Source organism: Pleurodeles waltl, chromosome 1_2 (assembly GCF_031143425.1).
Source record: "Pleurodeles waltl isolate 20211129_DDA chromosome 1_2, aPleWal1.hap1.20221129, whole genome shotgun sequence".
Classification (NCBI taxonomy): domain Eukaryota; kingdom Metazoa; phylum Chordata; class Amphibia; order Caudata; family Salamandridae; genus Pleurodeles; species Pleurodeles waltl.
This window is the reverse complement of record NC_090437.1, coordinates 573117460-573145106: the sequence shown is the minus strand read 5'-3', so window position 1 is coordinate 573145106 and position 27647 is coordinate 573117460. Positions and strand designations below refer to the sequence as shown.

The 27647-nt window shown below is 42.6% G+C and overlaps 1 protein-coding gene across 1 annotated transcript in view; it reads left to right on the top strand.

Moving 5' to 3' along the window:
* The window catches only part of LOC138301701 (bifunctional heparan sulfate N-deacetylase/N-sulfotransferase 3), a 546324-nt gene that overhangs the window by 485476 nt on the left and 33201 nt on the right, over positions 1-27647 (top strand). The window contains exon 13 of the mRNA XM_069242218.1: positions 6853-6955. Coding sequence (XP_069098319.1) covers positions 6853-6955 — 103 coding nt within the window. The remainder of the gene's footprint in view (positions 1-6852; positions 6956-27647) is intronic.

Genomic DNA, 27647 nt, shown 5'->3' with positions numbered 1-27647 from the left:
TGGGCAATCTAAGGACAGACTGGTTTTAAGAACCAAACAGCAAAGTCTCTATGCAGAGTGACAAAGTGTCTGGGTCATAGTAAATAGCATCAGCATCTCCCCCTCTCCTAGTCTCCTGCTCCCTAATTCTCTCTAGTCTAATCTACTTCCTGGTGTCAAGGGTTTTTATCCCCTTTTCGTGATACATTCCCCTAAAATCTAATTGGACGAGGGGTTGCACCCCACTATCTTTAACCAATGAAAACACATTAGCTCATCAAATTTGTTACCCCATAACAGTTCTCACGTATTTTATTGGTTCTTATGATTGACGTCTTTAACGGGTGGAATGTCCGGTATGATTTCATTGTCTTGTGGTCCTTTGCACATCTTCGGTCAGTGGCTCCATTGTCCGTACCAGTTTAGGCGACCTTGTACATCATGTTACTCTACACTGTTGCATTTAGCTAAAAATGTTACTACAGGCAGGGTGAATTTCAAGAGAACGGATCTACTACAGTTACATTCAACTTCTAACTTTTGGAAAAAACAAGAGTTCATGTCCTTTAGCAAGTCAGCACACTGCACGTTAGAAAAATACATTTAATATGAGAGTCAGGCATCTAGGCCTCGACTCATGCTAACTAAGACCTACTGCTTTATTAGCAAGAATCTAATACATTTAGCCTTTCAACATTAATGTAAATCACAATTTAATAAAACATTTCACCATTATTAGTCAGTTTCATTAGTCCCCGTATACACTGGCGGCCACTCCCCGTGGGCACATTTCAAGTGCACGTTTTAGCAAAACATGTTAATACATTTTCTATGCGGCAACAATATACATTAGTTCATAAACATTTCATGTTAATATAGATTATATAAGCTACGCTCTCTCAAGGCCTTAACAAAAATATGCGGAACTTGGATTTCTTTTAATTTACGGGAGTGTCTTACATTTGAAAAATTCACAAAATGTATTATCTCACTTTATTATTATGTAAACAAAGCAAAAGGAGTGAGTGAGAACTCTGTTTCACCTATATTTTCTCATAACACTGTTTAGAGGATACATTTTTATTATTAATTTCCTATTACACAATGACAATTTTCCATTATATGACCCCAGGTTTGTAAACATCAATCAGGTATTGACCAAAGAGCTGCAATTCAGAATTAAATAGATGCTTTGTTTGCCATTTTACAGACGTGTCAATTGGAACTGTGAATGTCTGCAGTCCATGCACACTTTGAAAATAAAGACAAATGTTTTAATTTTCTTTCTAGCTTTTGAATTTTTTAGGCGAATTATACTCTTCATTTATATTTTAAAATAGACTGTGACCCTCTTTCCCCTTTCTTGTTTGTACTCTTTAAATTAGGTTTCAGTGGCTGAGATTAATGAAAGCATTATATCCATTGCTTTTTATGAATGTTCTTGCAATGCCAGCGCAGGCGTTATTAATGATTCTCTACAGGGGTACAAGAAACAGTCATAAAAACGATGAATACCTAAAAATAACTCAAAATAACATGGCAGGAATGCTACAAAATTGAGAAACTCTCTGAAATTCTCAAAGTTTGTAAAGTTCATATTTTTATGATAAAAACCACTTAGAGCCTCATTATGAGGCTGACCAGCCGACCGTTGGCCCACCAGCCCCACTGAGTGGAGATTACCGCGGATCTGGCGGTCCTCTCACCAGGCTGATTACTAGGGTGCCACTAGGCTGACTGGCAGAAACCTCTGAAATCAGAGGTTTCCGCCCATCAGCCCAGTGGAAACCATGCTGCAGCATTGGCCTCGGCTCCTCATGGATCCTAGGCCAATGCCGGTGCACAGAGGGTGCCCACGGCACCCTCAGAATGCGCACTGTCTGCCATACAGACAGTGCACATTCCCAGGGTGCTGTACAGGGGGGCCCTTGCACTACCCATGATATGCCCATGGGCAATGCAGGGGCCCAACCCCTGACCCCAAGCACTGGGTTTCTGCCAGCCTTTTCATGGTGGGATTCCAGCCATGAAAAGGCTGGCAGAAACTGGACTCATTGACAGCACTGCGGTGCTGAACTTAGCAGCGCCTTGGCTGACCACAACTCTGAGTGTCGCCATGCCGCTGTGAACCAATTTCCTGGCGGTGGTGGCAGTCCCCTCCAGTCAGACCGCCAGGGTCATAATCAGGCCCTTACTCTAAAAGTAAACAGCAAATTCTCAAAGTACAACATTTCTCAAATTTCCACATAATGAATCACCTTCGTCCCCAGATCCAATCTCCACCTGAACACACACTCCGAAGACTCCAAAGAATCCACAAGCCTGATGGAACACCTCCACTTCAAGCTACATACCAGCCTGACATCCACCATCAGGGGAACCCTCATCTACAGCCCTCCCTGACCCCGTACTCCCTTTGCCGACTCCATCATGGACTGCATCTCCGCACAAGCCATCATAACCACTAACTACACCCTGCTGGGAGACCTCAACTTCCACCTCGAAAACCTACAAGACCCCAAAACCGCATCCCTCCTAGACAACCTCCACAACATAGGACTCTGACAGATCGTGATGGGGCCAACACACTCAGCAGGACACACCCTCAATGCCATCTTCACAACAGAAACCTCCGCCACATTCAGTCACACCACAGAACTCCCATGGACAGACCACCTATGCATCCATCACACCTTTAGCACGCCCACCATCATCAGACCCCAACACCAACCATCACATAGAGACTGGACAAGAATAACTGACGATCAGCTCACCGCCGCCCTCGCCATCGCGCCCCCTCCATCACACACAACGACAACACAAACACCGCAGCACGCACAATCCACAAATGGATCGCCGACTGCGCCAACACCATAGCTCCCCTCAAAAAGAACAACAGCACCCACGCAAAGAAAACCAACTGGTTCACCCCAGAATCTAGGCGCAATTGTCGCTGCGACAAGAAAATGTGGAGAAACACCAAATCCACAGACGCCCGTAGCAGCTTCAGAGCTGCCACCACCGCACACCACCAACTCATCAGAAACACCAGAAAGAAAACTATACAAGACAGAATCTTCTCACACGCGCACAACAGCAAGGAACTCTTCAGCATCACCAAGGAGTTTGCCCAACCTAGCAGTGAAGCAACGGACATCCCACCCTCTGAGAACCTCTGTAACAGACTCAACACCTACTTCCACCACAAAATCAAGACCATCTATGACAGTATCAGCAAGGACAACCTTCTCGCAGAACCCCCTCCACCAGAAACCGACATCAACAAACCAACAATCACCACCTGGGCCCCCCTCACCACCGAAGATACGTTGAGAACAATGAGGTCCATACACTCCTGGACCCCCACGGACCCATGCCCCCACTATATTTTCAACAGAGCCGCAGACACCATCACCCTCAAGCTTCACCTCACCATAAACCGCTCACTAGCTGCCGCCACCTTCCCTGATGACTGGAAACACGTTGAGATCAACCCCCTCATTAATAAACCCTCAGCAGACACCACCGACCCCAAAAACTTCAGGCCCATCTCCCTACTCCCATTTCCTGTGAAAGTCATCGAAAAAGCAGTCAACTGCCAACTCACCACATTCATAGAAGACCACAACATCCTCAACATCTCCCAATCCGGATTCAGGAAAAACCATAGCACTGAAACAACCCTCCTGGCCGCAACAGATGGCATCCACTCCCTGCTGGACAAGGGAGAGATGACTACTCTCATCCTACTAGACGTCTCGGTGACCTTCGAAACAGTCTCCAATCACACCCTGAGAAGAAGACTCCACGAAGCCGACATCAGAGACAAGGCCCTTGATTGGATCCAATCTTTCCTCTCTGGCAGAACTCAACTAGTGAGACTCGAACCCTTCCTCTCAGACCCCACACCCACCACGTTGTTTAACGTCTACATGGCCGCACTAGCCACCCTCGTCACAAGCTATGAAATCAACATCATCTCCTACACCAACGACACCCAACTCATCCTCTCCAACGAAACCAACAAAGCAAGCACAACTTCCACGAAGGCTTGGAAGCAGTCACCAACTGGATGAGAAACAGCTGCCGTCAACTCAATGCAAACAATGACTTCTAGTGGCCACCCACCCTCGGAAGCCGGCCCACCCCCACCAGCCAAGCCCACAACCTCAGAATCATCCTAGACTCCAACCTCAGCATGAACCATCAAATCAACTCAGTCACCTCCACTGGCTTCCACACCCTCCACCTCCTACGCAAGTCCTTCAAGTGGATCCCCCTCGACCATAGAAAGACCGTCCCACACGCCCTCATCACCAGCAGACTGGACTTTGGCAACACACTCTACGCCAGAATCAACAAGAAACTCACCCACAACCTACAAAACATCCAAAACGCTGCCGCCAGACTGGTCCTCGACCTACCTCAACACTGCTACATCTGGCAACACCTGCGTACTCTGCACTGGCTTCCCATAGAGAAAGCAATCACCTTCAAGATCCTCACCCACGCACACAAAATCCTCCACAATACCAGACCAGCCTACCTGAATGAGCAACTCAACCTCCACATACCCCAAAGGACCCTACGCTCAGCCCAGCTCTCTCTCGCAGAAGTACCCTGCTGCAGGAAAAACAAGACCAAGAGGTCACTCCTTTTCCTACCTCATAGCCAACGCCTTGAACGCCCTCCCTCTCCACATCAGACAAATCACCTCCCTCCTCAGCTTCACAAAGGAACTGAAGTCATGGCTTTTTTAAGAACCACCTCGCCAGTAAACACTGCACTTTTCCTCCCAGCACCTTGAGACCCTAACAGGTGAGTAGTTGTTCTATACAAGCACTGATTGATTGATTGATTGAATGCATAACTTCCTCTCCAAAACAAACATGGAAAAGTGTGTTTCAGCATGTGACAAATATTAATGGACAAACAAATAGGGTAGATAGGCTTATCTGTTCCACTGCTTAATACAAAAAGCAAAGACCACAGATATTTAGAGTTGCCTCTTCACAGAAAGATTTAATATGTATCTGCAATAGTTTCAAATGCTCCATGAATACTATGGATAATTTGTAACTTGTTTTGAGCAGCAGTTTTTTTTTTCAGCGGATTAAAAAAATGCATTTTTTTTATTTTCTCGACAAATTTGACTATTATTTGAGCACAAAATCAAATAGCCTCGTTTACGGCTTCATGTGCTTGAAATGCAGCCTGAAGTACAAAAATGAGTAACATGTTAGCTGGAAATTGTTACACTGAGACACGCTTCAATTGCATTTCTTCAGAAAGAATGCTAACAGCAGCAGTAAAGTATAAGGCATCAGGGTTTAGCACTTCCATGTATCCTGACAATTTTGCACTCAACTCAAATTCAGGCCCTTTGTATTTTCCTTCTTCCTGAACAGGCATTTGCTGACAAGTTCCCAGGATAGACTAAACCAACCGTTTTGGTCTTTTCCATCAGAATCATTTTTGATGCCAGCTTTTTAAGAAAAAACTGAATTATTCATAGTATCGCAAGCGAAAGTGAGAAGCTGATGCATCTGGCTCAGTAAAGTTTTTTTTTTCGAAGAAGTAAATTGACCTATAAATATCTGTACAGTGCTGACAACTTTCAAATGTTATTTTCAGACATGCGAACCTTGAAAACATTTTCAGTGTGTGAGAGAAGAGATGGCGGGCGGGGCGCTTCAGTGTCCAAAGAGTCAAGGAGGTGCGAAGCCCTAGAGAGGGGTTGTGGCTTACTGTGAGTAGTCTGCAGCTGTAAAGCCATGAACGGTCTACTGAGGGGTGAGGCTTGGGGCCCATAGTGGCTTGAGTAACTTCTCCGTCCTCACTGAAATGCACGAATACATTTCTTTGAAGCTGCATTCTATGCCCTGTGGTGGATGCAAAACCTGTAAGGAATTTTATAGCGGAGCTGAGCCGCTGCAATTGAATAGGAGACATAATATAAATAAGGGCTTCTAGCTGAACCTCTTTTCACCATTAGATAGCTGCTTCTCATGAGAGCCAATATTGTGTGACACATGGTAGCAAAGTCCATGCATGTTCTTTGTGACCGTGTAGGTCAAAGTTCATAACCGGGAACTGCAAACGTGGAGGACTGGGCTGAGCTCAGAGTTTCAACCGGATACAGGTACATGAGAAAGCAGCAATCTCTGCTATTGTCAAATGGCTTTCTCCACAATACATCTGTCACCTATGTGGCATGCTCGGGTCCTAGGACTCCCTCACCTCCCAAAGCTTACATTTACATTTCCACCGACTAGTTAAGGATAAGAATGTTAATGTAAACCCCATCGCTCATGCACTTAATGGGTTATGGTCCTTGTGATCTACATTGTAGGCAGTGGATATTTCTGTCACCTAACTGCATTGCAATTAGCCCTGAGTCTATTCAGGATTCCTAGGGAAAGGGGAGGTATGTGTGCTAAGTTTTCAAAGGGGGCAAGATGCCTGTGCAGACATGCATTACATTTGACGTGTGAAAACATTCTCGTTGAGAATTAGCAAATGTATAAAGTGTACTTTTTTCCAGTGCAGAGGAAGAAAACTGATCTATGGACTGGGCCCACAATGTCAGTGCACATCTGCCAGTCTGTTTCGCTCTCATTTATTTTGTCAATTCGCTACTGTCAGTGTTAGGCATCGGTAACAATAAAAAAAAAAAAAAAGAGAGAAACTGTCAACACTTTTGTAATTGTTACAGCATGATCAATTAATGAAATAGAGCTTATTTCAACGCGGGTCCAACTTTGAGGGAAACATCAACAAGTTAATGTATGTTCAGGTATTATTTTTGTGCATCACACAGAAAGGTGGCTCGTAGATCAGTTTATTTACAGAGAGTGTTTGTTGATGTTTCAGATTCGATTCACATAAAGGATTCTGGTGCCAGCTACTGGAAGAAGGGAAAACAAAATGTCTTGGAAGAAGCAAAGGTAGACGATACCCACCAATGGACCAAGAGGTGAGATTCTATTTTTAAATAGATACTCTTTTCTGCACATTGCCAGAAATATTAGCAGCCAGCAAATTGATGCGTAATGTGAACCTGACATCCAGAGTTTAGGTTAAAGGAAGAAAAACATAATTAAATTGGGAATATGTGATATTTTCTTCGCAACAAATTAGTACACATAAGTTAACACTGACAAAACACTCACATAAAGATAGTACGTTACTTGTACTCTCAGCTTAGCAGTCAAGGTAATATTCCCAACAATCACAGTTTTTTTATTTGGTGTTAACATACAGTAATAATCAGTGGTAGCAAATTGGACATAGCTGCACAAGTCAAGGCTGTCACTGCAACCTGCTACCACACCCTGGAGATGCTGAGGAAGATCTTGAGTGGCTCCCAAGCAGCACTGGATAAACTGTCACTCATGCCTTAGTCACCAGCAAATTGGATTATGGGAATACCCTCTATGCTAGGACCACCAAGCAACAGGCTCATCTGAAATCTCCTGCACAGAACTCAAATCATACCACACCTCAGGAAGCTATATTGGCTCCTGGCACACAAACACACTAAATTCAAGCTCCTCACATACACATTCAAGGCACTATATAACTCAGGCCCCACCTACTTGAACATTCACATCTCCTTCCATCAACAACCCAGACACCTCCACTCAGCATTCACACACCTCCCACACATACACAGAACCAGATCAGGAGAACATGCATTCTCTTACATCACTCCTAAAGTTTGGAATTACATCCCACCCCAGACAATCTTGAATTCCGTACAAACTGAAGACCTGGCTTTTAATTAACCAACCTGCCATAGGCAGGGCAAGGCATACACACCTGATCAATGACAATATATGCCTTTTGGGTGATAGTGCACTTTACAAATACTCATAACATAACATAGTGCCTTATGTAGAGTTTGGTGGAGAAGGAACTCCACCATAAACAGGGGGACCTCTGGTCTGCCAAACTCATGGATTATCTCATTTAGAGGCAGGGGAATATATGAGTTTTCAACAGCAGATTCTTATTTGGCCCCAGCTTTTTAAGTGATTGAACTGACAGCCCATCCACCATTGGGCTGCCAGTACACAGTGGCTGGGAAAATGAGTCAATAGGGTGGGGCAACCATCACTGATTTTCCCTGCTTTAGTTCGCTCTGTGAGCCACAGCATTCCTGGGCAGAGAAAACATACAGTAGCTCTGGTGTTCAGTGAATAGGTAAAGGTGCAGGTATTAGGCATGGGTGCACAGAACATAATTTCAGATACACAAGGGCAATGCTCCCACTGTGCTGAGACCTTTCTTTTACTAAAACAATCTCTCGCTTTTGGAATTTTCTCACAAAAAAATAAGAATGGCTATTATCCATGCCTTTTATGTGTCAGCCACACCAGTGGATTCACTGAAGGCTCAAATGTCACTAAAAGCAAGGCAATTTTGTCTAAATATGACAATGGGCCTCCAGCAAGGATGCAGATACCAGGGACTCCTCCGACCTGGCAGGATGCCTGGCACATACTCTGAATGCATTAAGGAGTTGATGGAAATGGAAGGTACTTTGCTCTGTACAAACATCATCATAATAAGTGTATTGACCCTCGAGCTCAGTGAGATAGAGTGTTTTAAAAAAATTATCCAGCACTGTTTGTCACAGAAAAAAATTAAAATCATCACCTTCAACTCACCTAGAAATAAGGGGTTCAAATAAGTGGTACATAACTGTCTGCTTGGCATTTAGAGCCTCCATCCAAATGCCTTGGTATTTAATATGGTACTAGCACACAAAGTAAATACTGATAACACAAACTGCAATAGTTCCCAGGTGCAGTATTACCTCTCCATTCTGAGTTTCACACATTAGAATGGGGATAATGAGGTATTAGAGTGTTTCTCCCATTTCTAGATGCAGACTCAGGGTATTGTAGGACCTCCCTGCTCAAATTCCACAAGGTTCTACTTGGCAAAAGTGATGTTAGGAAAATGTGGTATTTTCACATAGCTGGTAATCCCTATTCAGGGATTAACCAACTGATTAGAAGAACACTCTAAAATATTTGTTCTTCTGCTCCTCAATTTTTAAACACAGCCACAATTGTTGTATTTTTGGCAGAATGTTGTGTACTTTTCTAAAATTAAAGCTCTCTAATGCATTTGTGTCTCATATTTCAAAGAAAAGTGGGAAGTCAGTAACGTTGAATTTGTCATAGTACATAACATAACATATCCATTTGTGGTTTTCAAAAGAATATACAGGGCCTGATTCACAAAGAGCCTCCACAGTCATGGCGGAAGCCCCATGGTTGTGGTGTGGGTCTCACACTCATGGCAGGATCTCTGAAATGGGAAACTGCAGTATAGAGGTCCAACCATAAGTGTGAGACCCCCGCCATGACTGTGGTACCACCGCTGTGAATCTGGAGGACCTTTGTGACTCAGGCTGACAGTGCTGTTTTCCTGCTGCAGAGAAATAGGCTATATGGTGACGAATACATTTATAAACCTCTCACTAGATTTGCATACTATTTCTATGTTAATTTGTGGCAGCAGCATAGAATGTGTGCCATGGCATAAATACAAATTTGTGATTTACTGAGAAAAAGCAAAGTGGAGTGTTTGACAATTAGAAGTTTACCATCAGCTAAACATGCACACTTTGTGCAACAAGCTTTGACTGCCATCATGTACAAGGTTAATGAAACAACCCTGGGAAGAAGAATGAGAGTAACATTTTTCAGGGGGTTACTTTTAGCAGATACATTAAATATTGGAGCAACCTGCAAAGGTGAGGGAGGCACAGTGAATCCTGACACACAACAGTGAAAATGCATTGATTTAAAAACAGAGGTTGGAACTGTGGGATGAGTGCACAAAAGTATTGAATCCCTGTGGCACTGGGGTAAGCTATCTCTCATCTAGCAGTCTAGGATTGCTCTGAAGCATGATTATATTTGAAGGGGTTGGATGTGGCATTTGACTGCATTCATGGTAAAGCCTAATTAATTAAGTAGGTTTATTGCGGCCTAAATGTGTTAGGAGCACTTTTGTCGAGAAGTGCTTTTGATGAGTCAATCGTAAAACGTGTATGTTTTGACTGCACAGGGACTAGCTACCAATGCAAGACAGTTGGTGAAGGCCCTGGTGGGCCGTTGTGACCCCAAATTGGAGCACTTTGAATTAGAAATGCTAGTTATTTAACACGAACCTGAGGTATCGGTGATTTGCCAGGTGAATAGAAATGAGAAAATAGGCATCTTTGAGGTTGAGTGCGGCCATGACGTCGCCTTACTGTGTAATGGCGTCTTGAAGAGTGACCATGTGAAAGTGCTCTAATAGAATGTACTTGTTTAGAGGTCTTGTCTGGATAAATAGGATATGAGCGTCAGCCATAACAAATCTCTTTTAATCATCAGATAAGTTGTAGTGGCATTTGCTCTATCGATTCTATTTCAGTGACATAATAAACTCCACCAACCCATAAATGAAAGTTTAGTGGTATCCTTCCAATTCGATGTGGTGAGTTGTAATGCAGTTGCGATAAGTAAATCAATTCATTTTCCCACCATAACTTGAGACTCCCATAAAGGGGATGAACGTCCCAGAAAAAGGTGCAGGTTATTAAAAGGAATTTTCATTGTTGCAATTTTACTTATTTTATCCCAAATACATAACCAAAAGCTTTAACCAACGGGCATTCAAAAAACATACGTAAGAGATCACTATTTTGGTGAAAACAAGACCAGCACTTAGTGTTGTTAGAAATGGGGTCTCTGGTTGGCAGTCAGTTTGCACTCTATCCAAGCAGGGACCCTCACTCTAGTTAGTGCTAGGGAGATACACAGCTCTGATAACCCCTGCTCACCCCCTTGGTAACTTGGCACAAGCAGTCAGGCTTATCTCAGAGGCAATGTGTAAAGTATTTGTACCAACGCACACAGTAATACAGTGAAAAAACCCACAAAAGCACTCAACACCAGTTTAGATTAGAAAAATAGTTATCTAAATCAAACAAGACCAAAATGACAAAAATCAAATATACACAAGCAAAGATATGAATTTTTAAATTAAAGAGTCTTAATCCACAGAAATCAATGAATGCGTTGTTTTTACACAAAGTACCTGGTATACGTCAGAAATAAAGCCACACGTACGAATGTGCATCAGAAAAGTAAATGATGCATTGATTCCAGACTCGTAAGTGAGGCCATGCATCGTTTTTTCTCTGGTCGGGTAAGCGATGAGGCATTTTCTCTATCCCGCAGAAGAGCAATGCACTGATTTCCTGACAAGCAGCCTAGAGTCCGTGAAATTTCACTGTGGTTGTGAGTTCAGAGGCCCCCCAAAGTCCACACTCTAGCTGCTCCCAATGGGAAACTGCACTTAAAAGATATTTAAAGGCACTCCCCATGTTAACCTAAGGGACAGGTAGGCCTTGCAATAGTGTAAAACAAATTTGGCAGTATTTCAATATCAGGACATGTAGAACACACCAGTACTGTCCTACCTCTTAAATACACTACACCCTGCCAATGGGGCTACCTAGGGCATACCTTAGGGGTGCCTTACATGTAGTGAAAGGGAAGTGGGTACACTTGCCAGGTCGAACTGGCAGTTCAAGACTGCACACACAGACACTGCAGTGGCAGGTCAGAGACATGTTTACAGGGGTACTCTTGTGGGTTGCACAATCAGTGCTGCAGGCCCACTAGTAGTATTTGATTTACAGACTATGGGCATCTCTAGTGCACTTTACTAGGGACTTACTAGTAAATCAAATATGCCAATCATGGAAAAGCCAATTAGAGTTACAATTTACACAAACAGCAGTTGTACTTTAGCACTGAGCAGCAGTCATAAAGTGCCCAGAGTACCAAAACCAGCAAAAAAGAAGTCCAGCACACAGTCAAAACACAGGAAGGAGAAGCAAGAAGACAGGGGAACCATACCAAGCATGCCAGGTCTAACAAGTGTTCTTAAGTGGTGAAATATATTCTGGTATAAAAATAAAATAACGTTTGAGCAGTAGTGGCAAAACGAGATGCAAAATGAATCTTAGTCCATATTGTTTCCCAAAAGTGAAGAGAAAAAGTGTGTTGTAGGTTGGCTTTCCATTGTAGTTCGACTGTAGACTTTGGTCTTTCTACTGGGGAGAAGTTCAGAGTTTTGTAAATGAATGATGCCCCCACATGTGAAGAAAAATCAATATGGGAAGGAAGGGAGTGTGTATTTGAGTATTGAGATAAGAATTATAAAAAATATTGAAGAATAACTGTTTGAAGGTATGGATATTGAGCAGCATAATGAGAAGATAGGCCATATTTTTCTTGAATTTCATCGTATTTAAAAAGGGTTCCATCAGAGCTTAATTGACATATGGTTATATTACCTTTATGGATCCATTCTTTTCAAGAAAGAACTTGAGTATTCCATTTTATGTATTTGTTATACTATATTGGTGTTTGTGCAAAATGTCCGCAGGTGGAGTAGGAACTAATGAGTAAGTGAGTAGCTATGGAAATAGAAAAAGAGAGTATTATTGAAAAGAAAAATTTAGAAGGTTGAGAAATGTGAACTGCGTCCCAAAGTGAAAAAGGTTTGACTTGTGCAAGTTCTAGTTGACTTAGATTGTAGTTGTGCCCCTACAGGTGAAAGAGAGGGAAGTCAAAATTTGGTTGAGAGTGAAAGCAGAATGATGTTGCCTAGTATTTGTAAAATGAATCCCCTAATTTTACGTGGGTTGTTGAAGTTTAACTAACCAAATATGTGGCTTTTGCTTATTCCATAAAAAATTTATCAATAAACTGTTAATCAACTTAAACATGTGAGTGAGAGTTTGGCTGGTTGCATGAATATGCACAAATTAAATATTGGTAGAATTATAATTTTGATTGTAGCTAATCTCCCCCACCATGATAGATATAGGGGGGACCAGCTGTCGGACATATTTGAAATTTTAGATCTGATTTCATTAAGATTATTATTAATAGTTCCCTTTATGGCATCAGAGTATAAGATATCTAAACATTTGATACTTTTGGAATTCCAAGTGAATCCAGTGTCTTTAAACATCTCAGGAAGGCAATATTTATTTAATGGCATAACCTCTGATTTTCCTAAGTTGAGCTTATAACCAGATACTGTTGAATATTCGTCTAATAGAGAAAAAAAACAGAAATTGCTGTTTGTGGATCAAATATGAATAGTAAAATATTGTCTGCATAAGTCATAAATTTAATCTCTATGTCTCTATATTTGAATCTAGAGAAAGTTTGAAATATATATTATTTTCCAGGAAGGGTCCCAACGGCAATATAAATAAAAGGGGAGATAATGGGAAGCCCTGTATAGTACCCCTAGGCAAAGGAAAATACTGTGACTGCTTGTCATTAACATAAATAGATGTAAAGGGTGCAGAAAAAGGCAATCTAACATATTTAATGAAGTGGGGACTGAAACTGTGCTATTTGAGAGCTCCAAATGTGAAATCTCAGTTAACCGGATCAAAGGTTATTTTCGGCATCTAATGTTACAGCAGCTAAAGGAAAGTGGGAATCTGAGGCCATGTAGATAATATTAAGGCAAGGTCTAGAATTATCAGAAATATACCGTCCTCCCAAACATCCTGATTGTTTTTTGTGTATTAGGTCAGGAATGACTTGGTTTAAGCGTACGTCGAGTACTGTTGCAAAGATCTTACAATCGGTGTTAATGAGAGAAATAGGTCTACAATGAGATAAATCCTTATTCTTTTTAGGAAGCAGACATAACATGGCTTGAGAAAAACTATTGTGCACTAGATCGTCAATGATGAAATGATTAATTAAAAGTAATAATTCTGGAATTAAGAGGTGAGCAAATTGAGCATAGAACTGTATTGAGAAACCATCAGGGTCAGGTGTTTTATCAATTGGGAATCTGGAAATGGCTGTTTTTATCTCCAACGCAGACATTTCAGTATCTAAAGTGGAAAGATCTATTGAATGTTCTACTTATTTAAAGATTGAGTGAAAGAAATCGTCTATGTCGTTGGTAGTGGGTGAAGATTCTGGGATGTATAATTTTGTATAATACTCTGTGAAATATTAGAATATTTTGGAATCCCTAGTGTGTCTAACCCTGTGACTGTCTGCGATAACAGTTATTTTGGATTTTTGGATTTTCAGACAGTTGACCAATAGTGTACCAGCTTTGTTGCTACCACCATAAAGTTTAACATTAATTTTGAGTAAAGAGCCAAATGCACTATCCCATGATTGCCCATTGTATTGTATTTTTTTGTATTTTAGCTTGTATCCATTTGGACAGGGAATTTGTTTCATTAGGGAAAAAATATTCATGTTCAAGGGATTTAATCTGTTGTAACAATTGTGAAGATTCTTTGAGGGCATCCTCTTTTTAACTGCTACATAATCAATAATGAATCCTCTGGCTGTCACAGTAAAAGCGTCCCAAATAAAATTAATTTAAGTATCTGATGGAAGATTAATCATAAATAATTCAGTAAGGAAAACTGTAAATTGATTGGTAAATTGTTTGTCTTGTAGTAAAGCATTGTTAAATCTCTACCTATTAGAATGAGGTACACCAGTTAGGGTATCTAAATCAACAATGACTGGGGCATGGTCGGAAATAGGATAGAACAAATCTCTGCAATAGTCATAAACTGGAGAATATTCTGTGTAAGAAATAAGTAATCTATTCTAGAATGTGAGTGATGAACTGGGAGAAAAAGAGAATTCCAACTCATCAGGATGGGAAGTTATCTATGCATTGACTAATGCACTCGATTTTATTAACTTCCGGAATGTTTTTTGCCTTTTCGTAGGGTTGTATTTGGTCTGGGAACGGCGATCTAACAAAAGATCCATTAACTGGTTACAACTCCTCCCACTATAAGGTTATTGGATGTACATAATGATAATAGGGCTGAAAAATTATCCCAAAGTTTTGGGTCAACACCTGTGGGGCCATAAACATGACATATAGGAAACAAGGTATCATTTATCTTAATAGTCATTAAAAGCCATCTTCCTGCCTTTCTTTTAACTTCATTTAACACTTGAATATGTAAGGATTTGTGAAACATATTATTACACCATTTTTGTTATGAACAGCAGGGAGCAGAAAACATACCCAACCAATTTTTTATGCAAAGAAGCAATGTCCTGTACTTTGAGGTGTGTTTCCTGTAAGAGAGCAATTTTGCAGTTTAATTTTGAGAGGTGGACTAGAACCCGCTTTCTTTAACTGAATTACGGAGGCGTATAACATTCCATGAAACAATACATAAATAATTAATTCAGAATGCAGACGGAAACATTTAGACAACATACTTTCAATGGAATTTGATTGTATACAACACATAACAAAGGTTGATGAAGTGACTGCTGGTGAAGAGAATACAAAACACAGCTGCATATGGATATAAAATCTGCATCATTAGGTAGAAAAAGGAATGAAATAGAGAAAAGGAGGTGAGAGAAAAAAGATGAGAAAAGTGAAGGAGTCATAAGAGAGAAAGAGAAGTTGGGAGATAAAAGAACTCTGTAATGTCATAAATAATAAAAAGATGACAAAACGCCAACAGACCTTAGTCATGTGTTTAACGATACAAAAAAGAGGTAACATTGTTGGAAAGGAGGAGAACAAGAAAACAAAGGCCAAACCAGACATAAACCTCAGAGGACGAAATTATAGGAAGAACCATCTGAAGAGGAGGAGTGATAGAGAATGAGTATATAACCCAGAACCAACAAATAAAAATTGAACTTACCGAACATGGAAATTAACACCATATCAAGGACTGAATGTAAACACTAGTACAAGGAAATATTGGAGAACACAGCAAATGAGATCCATTATATCAGGGATAAATGGGAACCTGAAGAAACAAATAAAATGTTGGTTAAGAAGTCCATAGAAGCAAATCAAGCTTTACTGAATTCCATGTCTTCTCCTTTGTGATTGTATATAAATTTGCATAAGGGTGCCTGGTTGTCGAAGGTGGTAGTTTTATCTTTGTTTGTGACTTTGAAGAACCTAGGATGAATGAGGCCATAATGAACGTTCGTGGATTTCATCTCTGGTCTTAAGTCTAAAAATGATTCCTTTGCAGGGCCATTTCTCTGGTGACATCTTGGCTGAAGAAGATCTTGTGACCAGAATGATACATTTGCCTATGTTGTTTAGTCGCTTTTAATATATAATATAAATACGTGGATCTATAATAGATCCACGTATTGTAAAAAACCAGAACTATAATCCCTTTTGGTCTGTCAGAATTGGTAGATTGGAGGGAACCAATTTAATGTGCTCTTTGGATATTCAAATTGACCGATGATTTAATTCCAACAATCTTTGGTATGTGCTGCTTTAGAAATGTAATCATGTCATGAACCTTCAGAGCCTTCTGGAATGCCATAAGTGTTCAGGTTATTGTGTTTGTTGCAGTTTCCTAAATATTTTATATATATACTTGGTTATGAATTCTTGGGCAACACTGACTCTTTGCTCAACTTCAGTAAGCCTTTAGTCTAGATTTCTCCTCGATTCTCTGGAGAGCAGTGCTCGTCTCTACCACAAAAGGTTTCATGACATTAAGCTTGTCCATAATATCTTTTGGGGTAATGTGAATAAGTAGGGAATAAAGGATCCTTCTTAACCCGTTCATTTGAATTTGCACCAAGATCTTTATGGATGTTGGCATTAGGATTTGAGGAGACAGATGCTTTGGATGTATGCGCAGCTTCCATTGTAGTAGAAGGATGAGGTCAACTTGTAAAGGAATTTGAATTGTTCATGTAATTTAGAATGACTAAATATGAGATAAAGGGCCAGATGTATGATTCTGGCACATTGCGATTCGGTAATTGCGATTTTTAAGAAATCGCTATTACCGAATCGCAAAGGGCCATGTATCACATTTGCGAATCGGTAATAGCGATTTCTTAAAAAATAGCAAATGCAATTACTGAATCGCAAATTGCGATACTGGCCCCATTCGCAGCTATGGGCCTGTTGGGCCACAGCTGCGAATTTTTTGCATTTCCTAAATTGCGATTTCTGAACCAGAAATCGCAATTTGGGAAATGCAAAAGGCCAGGGTGCTGGGGGCCTAAGGCGCCCTCTCCTGCACCCCAATTTTTTTTTTTTTACCATGTAAAGTACACACATGCCAAAAGGGCATGTATGCTTTAATTTTGCACCAGGTTACCACCTGGTTGCAGACAATGGTATTTTGCATGTGCAAAATATCATTCTGCGAAAAATAGCAATTTGCGATTTTTTGCAGAATTGCCTTGCGACCTGGATTTTGCGAATCGCAAAATGCGATTCGCAAAATCCAGGTCGCAATGCAAAAAATCGAAATTTTTGCGATTTCTATTTTGTGGTCTGCGAATGCCTTTGATGCATTGCAGACCACGATTTTGCACTCGCAAACGTCCAATTTCGCCGTTTGCGAGTGCAAAATATTTTGATACATCTGGCCCAAAGTTCTGTATCAAGAAGAGGTGAAAAGGTGAGGTCAATATGAGTTATTTTTGAAGCACATGCAGATGGAACGACAAAGACATTGAAGAAATATTGAAATATTCCCCTGTTGAAGATATTTAATGGACGGCTCACACAAAAAGCTTGCATAGCTGTTGAAGCATAGAGATAAGATGATTGACCCACATAATGCAAACTGAGGAGAATCCAGTCACAAAGACAATGAAGAACCAAGGTGTAGCCCCATTTCATATGTAAATACAGGCTCAAACACTATATTTATTCAATTTGTGTAACAAAACGTAATGGCAGTTTTATCACATAATTTGTTGTCCTGGTAAAGGAAGCCGAAGTATATAGATGAGTTAACCTGCCTATGTAATGTGGCGGGGAAGCCCATTATACAAGTATTGAAGCACCAAGGTAGACTCTTGTTTCAATGTACGTGTGAAGTGGTGATGTTTTCAGGAGTTATCCTGTTAATATTGCAGGTTCATTAAATTGTGGGCACCCTCAATGATTCAGCCACTTTCTGAGGAGAAGGCTGTGATGGGTCGCACTGCGCTCAAAATGGCGGCTGAAACTCAGTTCCTGATGGGAGTGGTGGGCATAAGTAAATAAGAAAGAAATCCTGTACACCTTGAACCAGTAAGACCGGTTTAAGGTATTCAACCTTACTCTGCCACTTCTGAACTCCTCCAACAACATATACAATAATTTCAAAGTAAAATTGGTCCAGAATTCCGTTCCTTCACATACAATTTCCCTTAGCACTGCCGGAGCAGCACTACCCATCAACCATCTTGTCTTGCTGCTGCGCGCGATCACCTAATTGAATTTTAAATATGTAAATTGTATTCTTTAGTACAGTAAAGTATGATGGCGGCTCACGCTGAAGCAGCACAGAGGACCAGCTTCCCTGACTCCACGAGTGTTATTAACATTTAGGAAAGTCTCTGCTGGCTGATGGATTCTGGACCCCCCCCACCCTCTCCTATGCTCCATCAACCTCACTCCTTTGTGACCCAGGATATCTGCGGTGAGGCTGAGGGGAAATGCCATCCATTTGCCCACTTGCCTGGGCCCCGTCTGCTGGGAGACAACTGTTACAGTCTTCGAGTGCTCATCTTACGGCCCTTCGCCCTCTGCCACAGAAAAAAAACTACAGAGATATATTGTCTGCTGCAGAGGCCTTGGGGAACTGACTCTCTAGTGGGAAGTTCTGCTGGTGAAGAGTGGTACAATGCTGTCGGCTCCCTGGAAGCTGGACCAACAGGACTGCGTTGCTTTTGCATGCCTGCCACTGTGGAAACCGTAGGAGCGAGGAATGCAGGATCTTCAGCCCTAGTAGGAACTGTCAGTTGGCTCCCACAAGGTAACTGTGCTTCTTGCTTCAAAGGGAGTGGTAGTGTGCATGTTCCCTCATGCTGCTACTTTGTTGCAAGGTTCTCTCTCAGTCTTTGTGCTACCAGTGCAGCTTCAGAGCAGGAGCCCTGCTGGATACTTTGTTGCTGACAATAAGGAGAGCTTCTGACCTACGTATAACTAAGAGAGATACTGTTGGGAATATTCGGAAGGCGGTAGTGCTGCTACAGGGTGCTTGCTGAGTCACAGCTAGGATCCAGGCTAAAGTCCAGGGAAGGAATCTTACCAGAGGCAAATTAAGGAGGGGCGGTTGTTGATCCAGAGTGCATATTTCCCACATTTCCCAGAAAAGAGGAAAAAATGATTGCTGCCTTCAAAACTGGTCAGGACGAAAGGAGTATCCGGGTGGATCAAAAATGGCGAAAGAGGTCATATGCCCTCCCACTGCCACAGCTTCAATCACTGCTTCAACCATCTTCGAAAAGGTGAAGTCTCCCCTGCTGCTAATTTTTGGGAAAACCACCCGACCGAGAATGTTTTGGGGGACAACGTCTCAACAGGCTGGCTGTATCTGGGAGGGACAGCTCAATAACTTGGTCACAGCATACAATAGACTCATTTTTTACCCTAACTCCACTTCTGTCCCTGTCAGCTACATCTATGGGGCAGGACAATCATACTGAAAAGAGTGAGTCATTGGCATCGGCAGCAGCTCCTCCTACTCCTCTCCTTTCTATCTCCACATCGCCACCTCACTTTGATCAGTCAGTGGTGCATTTGGCTCCTGTGGATTCTCCTCATGTGGAATTAGAACCTCCTGTGGCACACATGGTGTCACTCCTACAGCCCGTGCTTCAATCCTGCCAACCTTTTCAGCCCTTGCGTCAAGACAGCTTGGAGTTGGTTGCAACAGGAAGGGATGACCAAGAGGCCTTTTTCTCCTTCTCAGATCTGTCCAGTATTGATTGGGACAAAGGTTTAGACCAAGGTGCACAATCAATTCTGGCCTCCAATGCTTGTGGCAAACATCCTGACCTCTCAAGCAAGACATCGGTCTGCTCTGTTATTTCATCTAAGCTGGCTAGCAAGTGGGGTTGTCTGCCAGAGGATCAAGCAGAGGACTTGGTGTCAGTGGCATTTGATTAAGGGGTAATTGATCCCCTTGTTCCATTGACTACTGATGAGCAGCTGCTGTGGGATTCAGAAGGGACAGAGCTGACACTTACAAATCATTCTCCCTCCGAGGTGGTACCCTTAACTATGCCATCCTCACCTGGAAATTTGATTATTGACAGGGATCCCATGCTTCCCAATGGATCTTTACTCATTGCTTCAGCTCAGGATGCCCCCACTCTGGGTGCTATTTATCATCTTCTTTTGCAGCACAGAGAGGATTACCGTAAGGACTCACTGGCCTTGAAAGCTGCCCACCTCAAGTCCCAGGTGATTTTACATAAGCTGTCAAAAAATATGGACATTATTCAGTCCCGACTGGGAATGGTGGAAGCTTCCGAGTCAGCTCTAAAAAAGGCAGTGGAAACAAACAGCTTGGACTTGGATAACAGGTCATGTCAGGAAAATCTGCAGGTCCTGGGGATTCTGGAAGGTGGGGGAGGGTGATGATCCTTGCGATTTTGTTGCTCGTCTGTTTCAAGAGTTCTTTCTTTGCTTTGAGTGACTGGGACATAGATTCTATGATTCAGCATGTACATCGTTTCCCTTTTCGATCTCCCAGCAAGCCCACTAAGTATCCCTGAGCTATTTTGATTTATATTGGGAACTTTTGGACTGAAACCCCAAAGTCTCCAGTAAAAGCATGTAGTATTGAATTGTTTGTTCATTCAGATTCCTGCCAGCAAACAATGGTAAGATGGTTGGAGCTGTCGGAGAACATTCCAGTTCTCCAGGGGTTGGGTGCTTATTTTTCTCTCTTGGAGCCTGCAACCCTGCAGATTTGAAAGGATGGCCAGACTTTGTATTGTTACAATGATCAAAAGGTCCAGTATTTGCTAACTAAGGGTGTCCTGCACAGCAGCTTCCTTGTGGCAGTTTTCAATCAGGGTTGTATCGGTTTGTGTAATTTTGATAGGGGGAAGGTAGCCTTTTTTGTAGTAAGGACAGTTCAGGGTATGGATGAGGGAGGTTTGGTTCGGTTGGGTGAATTAGTATCTCTTCTCTTCCTCATAAAAGGTCCTATCTTTTATTCCGCCCCCTCATTTTATGTCGGTTTGGACTTTCTATCTCCTTTTTTTCTCTTCTTCCTGACCATTTCCAATCTTTTCTTGGTGGATGGGCCTGGTGCTGATTCTGCAAAGGCCCTCTACAAAAATGTTGCTGCAAGGTAGAAGGGGTATTTGCCCTTGGCTTTTAGGGAATTGAGACCCGAGGGGGGTGTGGGAGTGTGTTTGGGGACAAAGCGGTGTCTGACTAGGATGACTGGGAATTTCTTACAGGGCATTTGGGGCAATATTTGTGAAACCATGATTTGGACTATGGTTCTTTGTGATAATGAAAGCATGTTCATCTTGGTCATCCAATATATTCAGGGATATGGTTTATCTCAATCTGTAAGATGGAGGAGCAGCTCATGGTTTTGGTCGAGTTATAGTTATTGCTAGCAATGGCAGCAGCTTGATATCTTGTCATAGAGCTTTAATGGGGTTAGGTCACCACAAAAGCACAACCTTACACAGGTAGAATTGTGTTCTCTCTGGCCACAAGTTCTCTGCCTTCAGGAGACTCATCTGTCTCAGACCAAAGGCGCCTTGTTAAATGAACTTGGCTATCAGGTTCTAACTCTTTCCTCCTATATCTCATCTCAGAGGGGGGGTTGCACTCTTGGCCTGGGATAGGAGGTGGCAGGTCTTGCGACAAAAGATGGATCTAGGAGGTTGTTGGTGACTATCCAGAAGGACAGGAACCGTTTTACTATTTGTGTCTTGTATGGGCCAAATACAGATGATCCGAAGGCCCTGGAATTCCTTCTAAGGGAGTTGCACCTTTGTGCCCCACCTTATATTGTCTGCAAGGACTTTAATGTGGCATTGTGTTCTAAAATTGATTTACCCTCTCAGGTGGGGCCTTCAATCAGTCTCATAATGACCAGGCTACTCGAGGCAAACATTGGCTTTGGGGGGAGGGGAGTTCATCAGTTAATCTCCTCTTATGCTCCGGTAGACCTTTGGCGTGTCTGTCATCCTAAAGATCCGGGATTTACGTTTTATTCTCCTGCTCATCGAGTCATGATGAGGTTGACTGTGTTCTTGGTTAGTAATGCTCTAGTAATCTTTTGTCCCATGTAGCTTTAAACGTATCTCGCGTTAAGGTACATCACCTCAAGGGTATTAATGATTGGTACTATACTCCGTACCGTCTTTTTATATTGAAGCTGCAGTCTAATGATCTCTTTTTTCGCTGTGGACTCACATGAGCCAATGTGGATCATGTCTTTGCAACTTCTCCAGCTCTGTGTCTCTATTGGGCATTTGTTTTTGGCAAGCTGGGGAGCATCTCTAATTTGGTGGTAAGGTTTGATCCTAAATTGATCATGTTGGGTCACTCATCTGCTATTCCACCTTATTTCCAGGGAGTTTACTTCTTTCCTATCACTTTAGCATGATTGATCTTGGCACAATTCTGACTTTCCAGTAAGCTTCTCGATCCATGGACCTGATGGCGGGAATTTTTAAACATAAGTAGGCTAGAGATGGTGTTTATTAAGAATGACTGTAAGGAAATGCCTCCTTGGCATGGTTACCCCCTGACATTTTGCCTTTGCTGATGCTATGTTTTGATTTGAAAGTGTGCTGAGGCTTGCTAACCAGGCCCCAGCACCAGTGTTCTTTCCCTAACCTGTACTTTTGTTTACACAATTGGCACACCCTGGCATCCAGGTAAGTCCCTTGTAACTGGTACCCCTGGTACCAAGGGCCCTGATGCCAGGCAAGGTCTCTAAGGGCTGCAGCATATCTTATGCCACCCTGGGGACCCCTCACTCAGCACAGACACACTGCTTACCAGCTTGTGTATGCTGGTGAGGACAAAACGAGTAAGTCGACATGGCACTCCCCTCAGGGTGCCATGCCAACCTCACACTGCCTATGCAGTATAGATAAGTCACCCCTCTAGCAGGCCTTACAGCCCTAAGGCAGGGTGCACTATACCATAGGTGAGGGCACCAGTGCATGAGCACTGTGCCCCTACAGTGTCTAAGCAAAACCTTAGACATTGTAAGTGCAGGGTAGCCATAAGAGTATATGGTCTGGGAGTCTGTCAAACTCGAACTCCACAGCACCATAATGGCTACACTGAAAACTGGGAAGTTTGGTATCAAACTTCTCAGAACAATAAATGCACACTGATGCCAGTGTACATTTTATTGTAACATACACCCCAGAGGGCACCTTAGAGGTGCCCCCTGAAACCTTAACCAACTACCCGTGTAGGCTGACTGGTTTAAGCAGCCTGCCACACTCGAGACATGTTGCTGGCCACATGGGGAGAGTGCCTTTGTCACTCTGTGGCTAGTAACAAAGCCTGCACTGGGTGGAGATGCTTATCACCTCCCCCTTGCAGGAGCTGTAACACCTGGCGGTGAGCCTCAAAGGCTCACCCCCTTTGTTACAGCACCACAGGGCATTCCAGCTAGTGGAGTTGCCCGCCCCCTCCGGCCACAGCCCCACTTTTGGCGGCAAGGCCGGAGGAGATAATGAGAAAAACAAGGAGGAGTCACTGACCAGTCAGGACAGCCCCTAAGGCAATCTGAGCTGAAGTGACTCTGACTTTTAGGAATCCTCCATCTTGCAGATGGAGGATCCCCCCAATAGGGATAGGAATGTGACCCCCTCCCCTTGGGAGGAGGCACAAAGAGGGTGTAGCCACCCTCAGGGCTAGTAGCCATTGGCTACTGCCATCCCTGACCTAAACACACCCCTAAATTCTGTATTTAGGGGCTCCCCTGAACCTAGGAACTCAGATTCCTGCAACCTAAGAAGAAGAGGACTGCTAAGCTGAAAAACCCTGCAGAGAAGACGGAGACACCAACTGCTTTGTCCCCAGCTCTACCGGCCTGTCTCCCCCCTTCTGAAGAAACTGCTCCAGCGACGCTTTCCCCAGGACCAGCGACCTCTGAATCCTCAGAGGACTGCCCTGCTCTAGAAGGACCAAGAAACTCCAGAGAACAGCAGCCCTGTTCACCAACGACTGCAACTTTGTTTCCAAAGAAGCAACTTCAAGACAACTGCATTTCCCGCCAGAAGCGTGAGACTTGCAACTCTGCACCCGACGCCCCCGGCTCGACTTGTGGAGAACAAACACTTCAGGGAGGACTCCCCGGTGACTACGAGACCGTGAGTAGCCAGAGTTGCCCCCCCTGAGCCCCCACAGCGACACCTGCAGAGGGAATCCCGAGGCTCCCCCTTACCGCGACTGCCTGACTCACAGATCCCGACGCCTGGAAAAGACTCTGCACCCGCAGCCCCCAGGACCTGAAAGATCGGAACTCCAGTGCAGGAGTGACCCCCAAGAGGCCCTCTCCCTTGCCCAGGTGGTGGCTACCCCGAGGAGCCCCCCCCTTGCCTGCCTGCATCGCTGAAGAGACCCATTGGTCTCCCATTGATTTCAACAACAAACCCGACGCGTGTTTGCACACTGCACCCGGACGCCCCTGTGCTGCTGAGGGTGTACTTTCTGTGCTAACTTGTGTCCCCCCCCCGGTGCCCTACAAGACCCCCTTGGTCTGCCATCCGAAGACGCGGGTACTTACCTGCTGGCAGACTGGAACCGGGGCACCCCCTTCTCCATTGAAGCCTAGTCGTTTTGGGCACCACTTTGAACTCTGCACCTGACCGGCCCTGAGCTGCTGGTGTGGTAACTTTGGGGTTGCTCTGAACCCCCAACGGTGGGCTACCTTGGACCCAAACTTGAACCCTGTAGGTGGTTTACTTACCTGCAAGAACTAACAAACTCTTATTCCACCCAGGAACTGTTGAAAATTGCAGTGTCTAGTTTTAAAATAGCTATATGTGATTTATTTGAAAAGTATATATGCTATTGTGATTATTCAAAGTTCCTAAAGTACTTACCTGCAATACCTTTCATTCAAAGTATTACATAAAAAATTTGAACCTGTGGTTCTTAAAATAAACTAAGAAAAGATATTTTTCTATACAAAAACCTATTGGCCTGGAATTGTCTCTGAGTGTGTGTTCCTCATTTATTGCCTGTGTGTATGTACAACAAATGCTTAACACTACTCCTTTGATAAGCCTACTGCTCGACCACACTACCACAAAATAGAGCATTAGTATTATCTCTTTTTGCCACTATCTTACCTCTAAGGGGAACCCTTGGACTCTGTGCATACTATTCCTTACTTTGAAATAGTGCATACAGAGCCAACTTCCTACAATGACCTTGGAGGAAAAGGTTGGGGCGGATCTGGGATCCTTTCGGGGGTGGCTGGCCTCTGTGGCTGTTTCACAGGATGGGCCTGCCTAGCCAATTAGTTTGATTTGCTCTCCATGGTGCTCTCCTTCTGTATGTCTGGTAGGTTTGTCTATGTATATTCTACTTTGCCTTATCTGCTCCCTTTTTTTTTTCCTCTCTCTTTTAATTGTTGGATTGACAAAATGTAAACAGTGTAAGAAGGAATTGTACACTACCGCTGATATGTTTCCCATAGTATGCAGTTGCATTAAATCAATTCGCGCCAAATAAATTGACAATTTTAATGTAGCGCTCAACTGAATATTATACCCCTACTGATTCATTTACATGTCATCCTGTTACAATATTCATATTCATTCTTAGTATTATTATATGGATGTTTAAGACTTGTTTCTCTTTTTTATTCACATCACCATATGTGCCCAACTCACAGGCCTAAAAATGAAACACTGAGAGGAAAGAATAATACACTATGAGGCCCATCCTTAATATGTAATTCACTAAAAAATGTGTTATCCCTGTGATACCGGATGAATATGTTCTGGAGCCTCTTGCTGGCTGGGGCTTATGTTGTTTATACCCATGTAAGCCATAACATCCCTTTTACTTTTAAGTTTTAAATACTCCCCTTGTATAATGTATAGCATCACTGTTATAATATGATAATGTACCAGTAAATTGTGCCCTGTATGTGCCCTGTTATGAAAATACAAATCCACAGTTACTTGAGGAATGGGCCCAATTTACTACGACCTCATCCAAGGGAATGGTAGCGATCAAGTATGCTTGGAGTGATAGGGAGCAGACACTCAAGGACATTAAAAATCTAGAGGAGGACATAAGCAAGAACAGCAATATTAGAATAAGGGAAGAATTCCAACAATCAATTAAAAAAAGATTGTTAACATATGGTATTAACATTAAACAACAGAAGCAAGAAAATTTGAGAGGGATAGTAGGGATTATGAAACTGTGAGAGTTCTATTTTTTGCAAAGGGATATGATGCTCTCAGATGTTAACTGAGCAGAGAAAGAAACCAACAAGTACAGTCAAAGACTGTAACTTCATAATCTGAATAAGAAACAGACACTGAGGTATCAGAGGGAGAATCATCATCTATGGGGAAGCCTATAGCACATCAGGAAAGTGCTTTTTGCGGAAATACGAACTGATAGGCCAAACCTGACAAAAGGCAACCCTGAAAACAGGTCCACCTGACCAAAGCATAGGAAGACAAGAAGGGGTAGAAAAGGACTGCAGTAGGAACAGTAAAACTAACCTCTTCACAGTTCAACACTTTCCCTACTGGTGTGTCGTTTGGAGTGGGAAGTGTAAATTTCATTCCTCCAAAATTCAACACTTTCCCTACTTTTACTCGGACTGGAGTGAACATAGTAAATTTTATCTCTCCGAAAACCAACATCTTCCCTAATGCTGCACAGATTGGAGTGGGAAAAGTAAAGTTTACCCCCCCAAAGCCCAATAGTTTCCCTACTGTTGCGCTGTTTGGAGTGGGAATACCAAATATTACCCCTCCGAAATCCAAAGCTTTACCTACTGTTGCAGAGACTGGAGTGTGAATGGTAATAGAGAGGGGATCAGTACATTATACCCATCCAAAGTCCAACACTTGCCCTACATTTGCACTGGTTGTAGTGTGAATAGTACATTTTACCCCTCTGAAATCAAATGTGTTCCCTAATTTTGCCCAGTTTTGAGTGAGAATGGTAAATTTCACTACTTCAAAATCTAACACTTTCCCTACTGTTGCATAGGCTGGAGTGAGAATGATAAATGTTACCCCGCCAAAATCCAACACTTTCCCCACTGTTGCAATTACTGGAGTGAGAATAATAAATTATACCCCTCCAAAATCCAATGCTATTCCTACTTTTGCCCTGTTTGGAGTGAGAATAGTAAATTTAACCCCTCAGAAGCTCGACATTTTCCTTACTGTTGTGTTGTTTGGAGTGGGAATAGTGAATGTCGCCTCTCAGAAGTCCAATGCTTTCCTTACTGTTGAATAGAAAATAGTAAATTGCAGCTATCCAAAATCCAGCGTGTTCCCTACTGTTGTGTTGTTTAGAGTGGGAATAGTAAATTTACCCCTCCAAAGTCCCATACATTGCCTACTTTTGTGTAGGCTGGATTAGGAATAGTAAATTTCACCCTTCCAAAGTCCAACACTTTCCCTATTGTTGCACTACTGAAGTAGGAATATTAAATCTAACTCCCCTAAAGTCCAACACTTTCCCTACAGTTGTATAAAGTAGAGCGGGAATACTATATTTAATATTCTTGGACTCCAATGGGTTTCATAATATTGTTTAAATAGAATTTATAGCATTAATTGTTTTATTGTCTTTATCTTTTATTATTT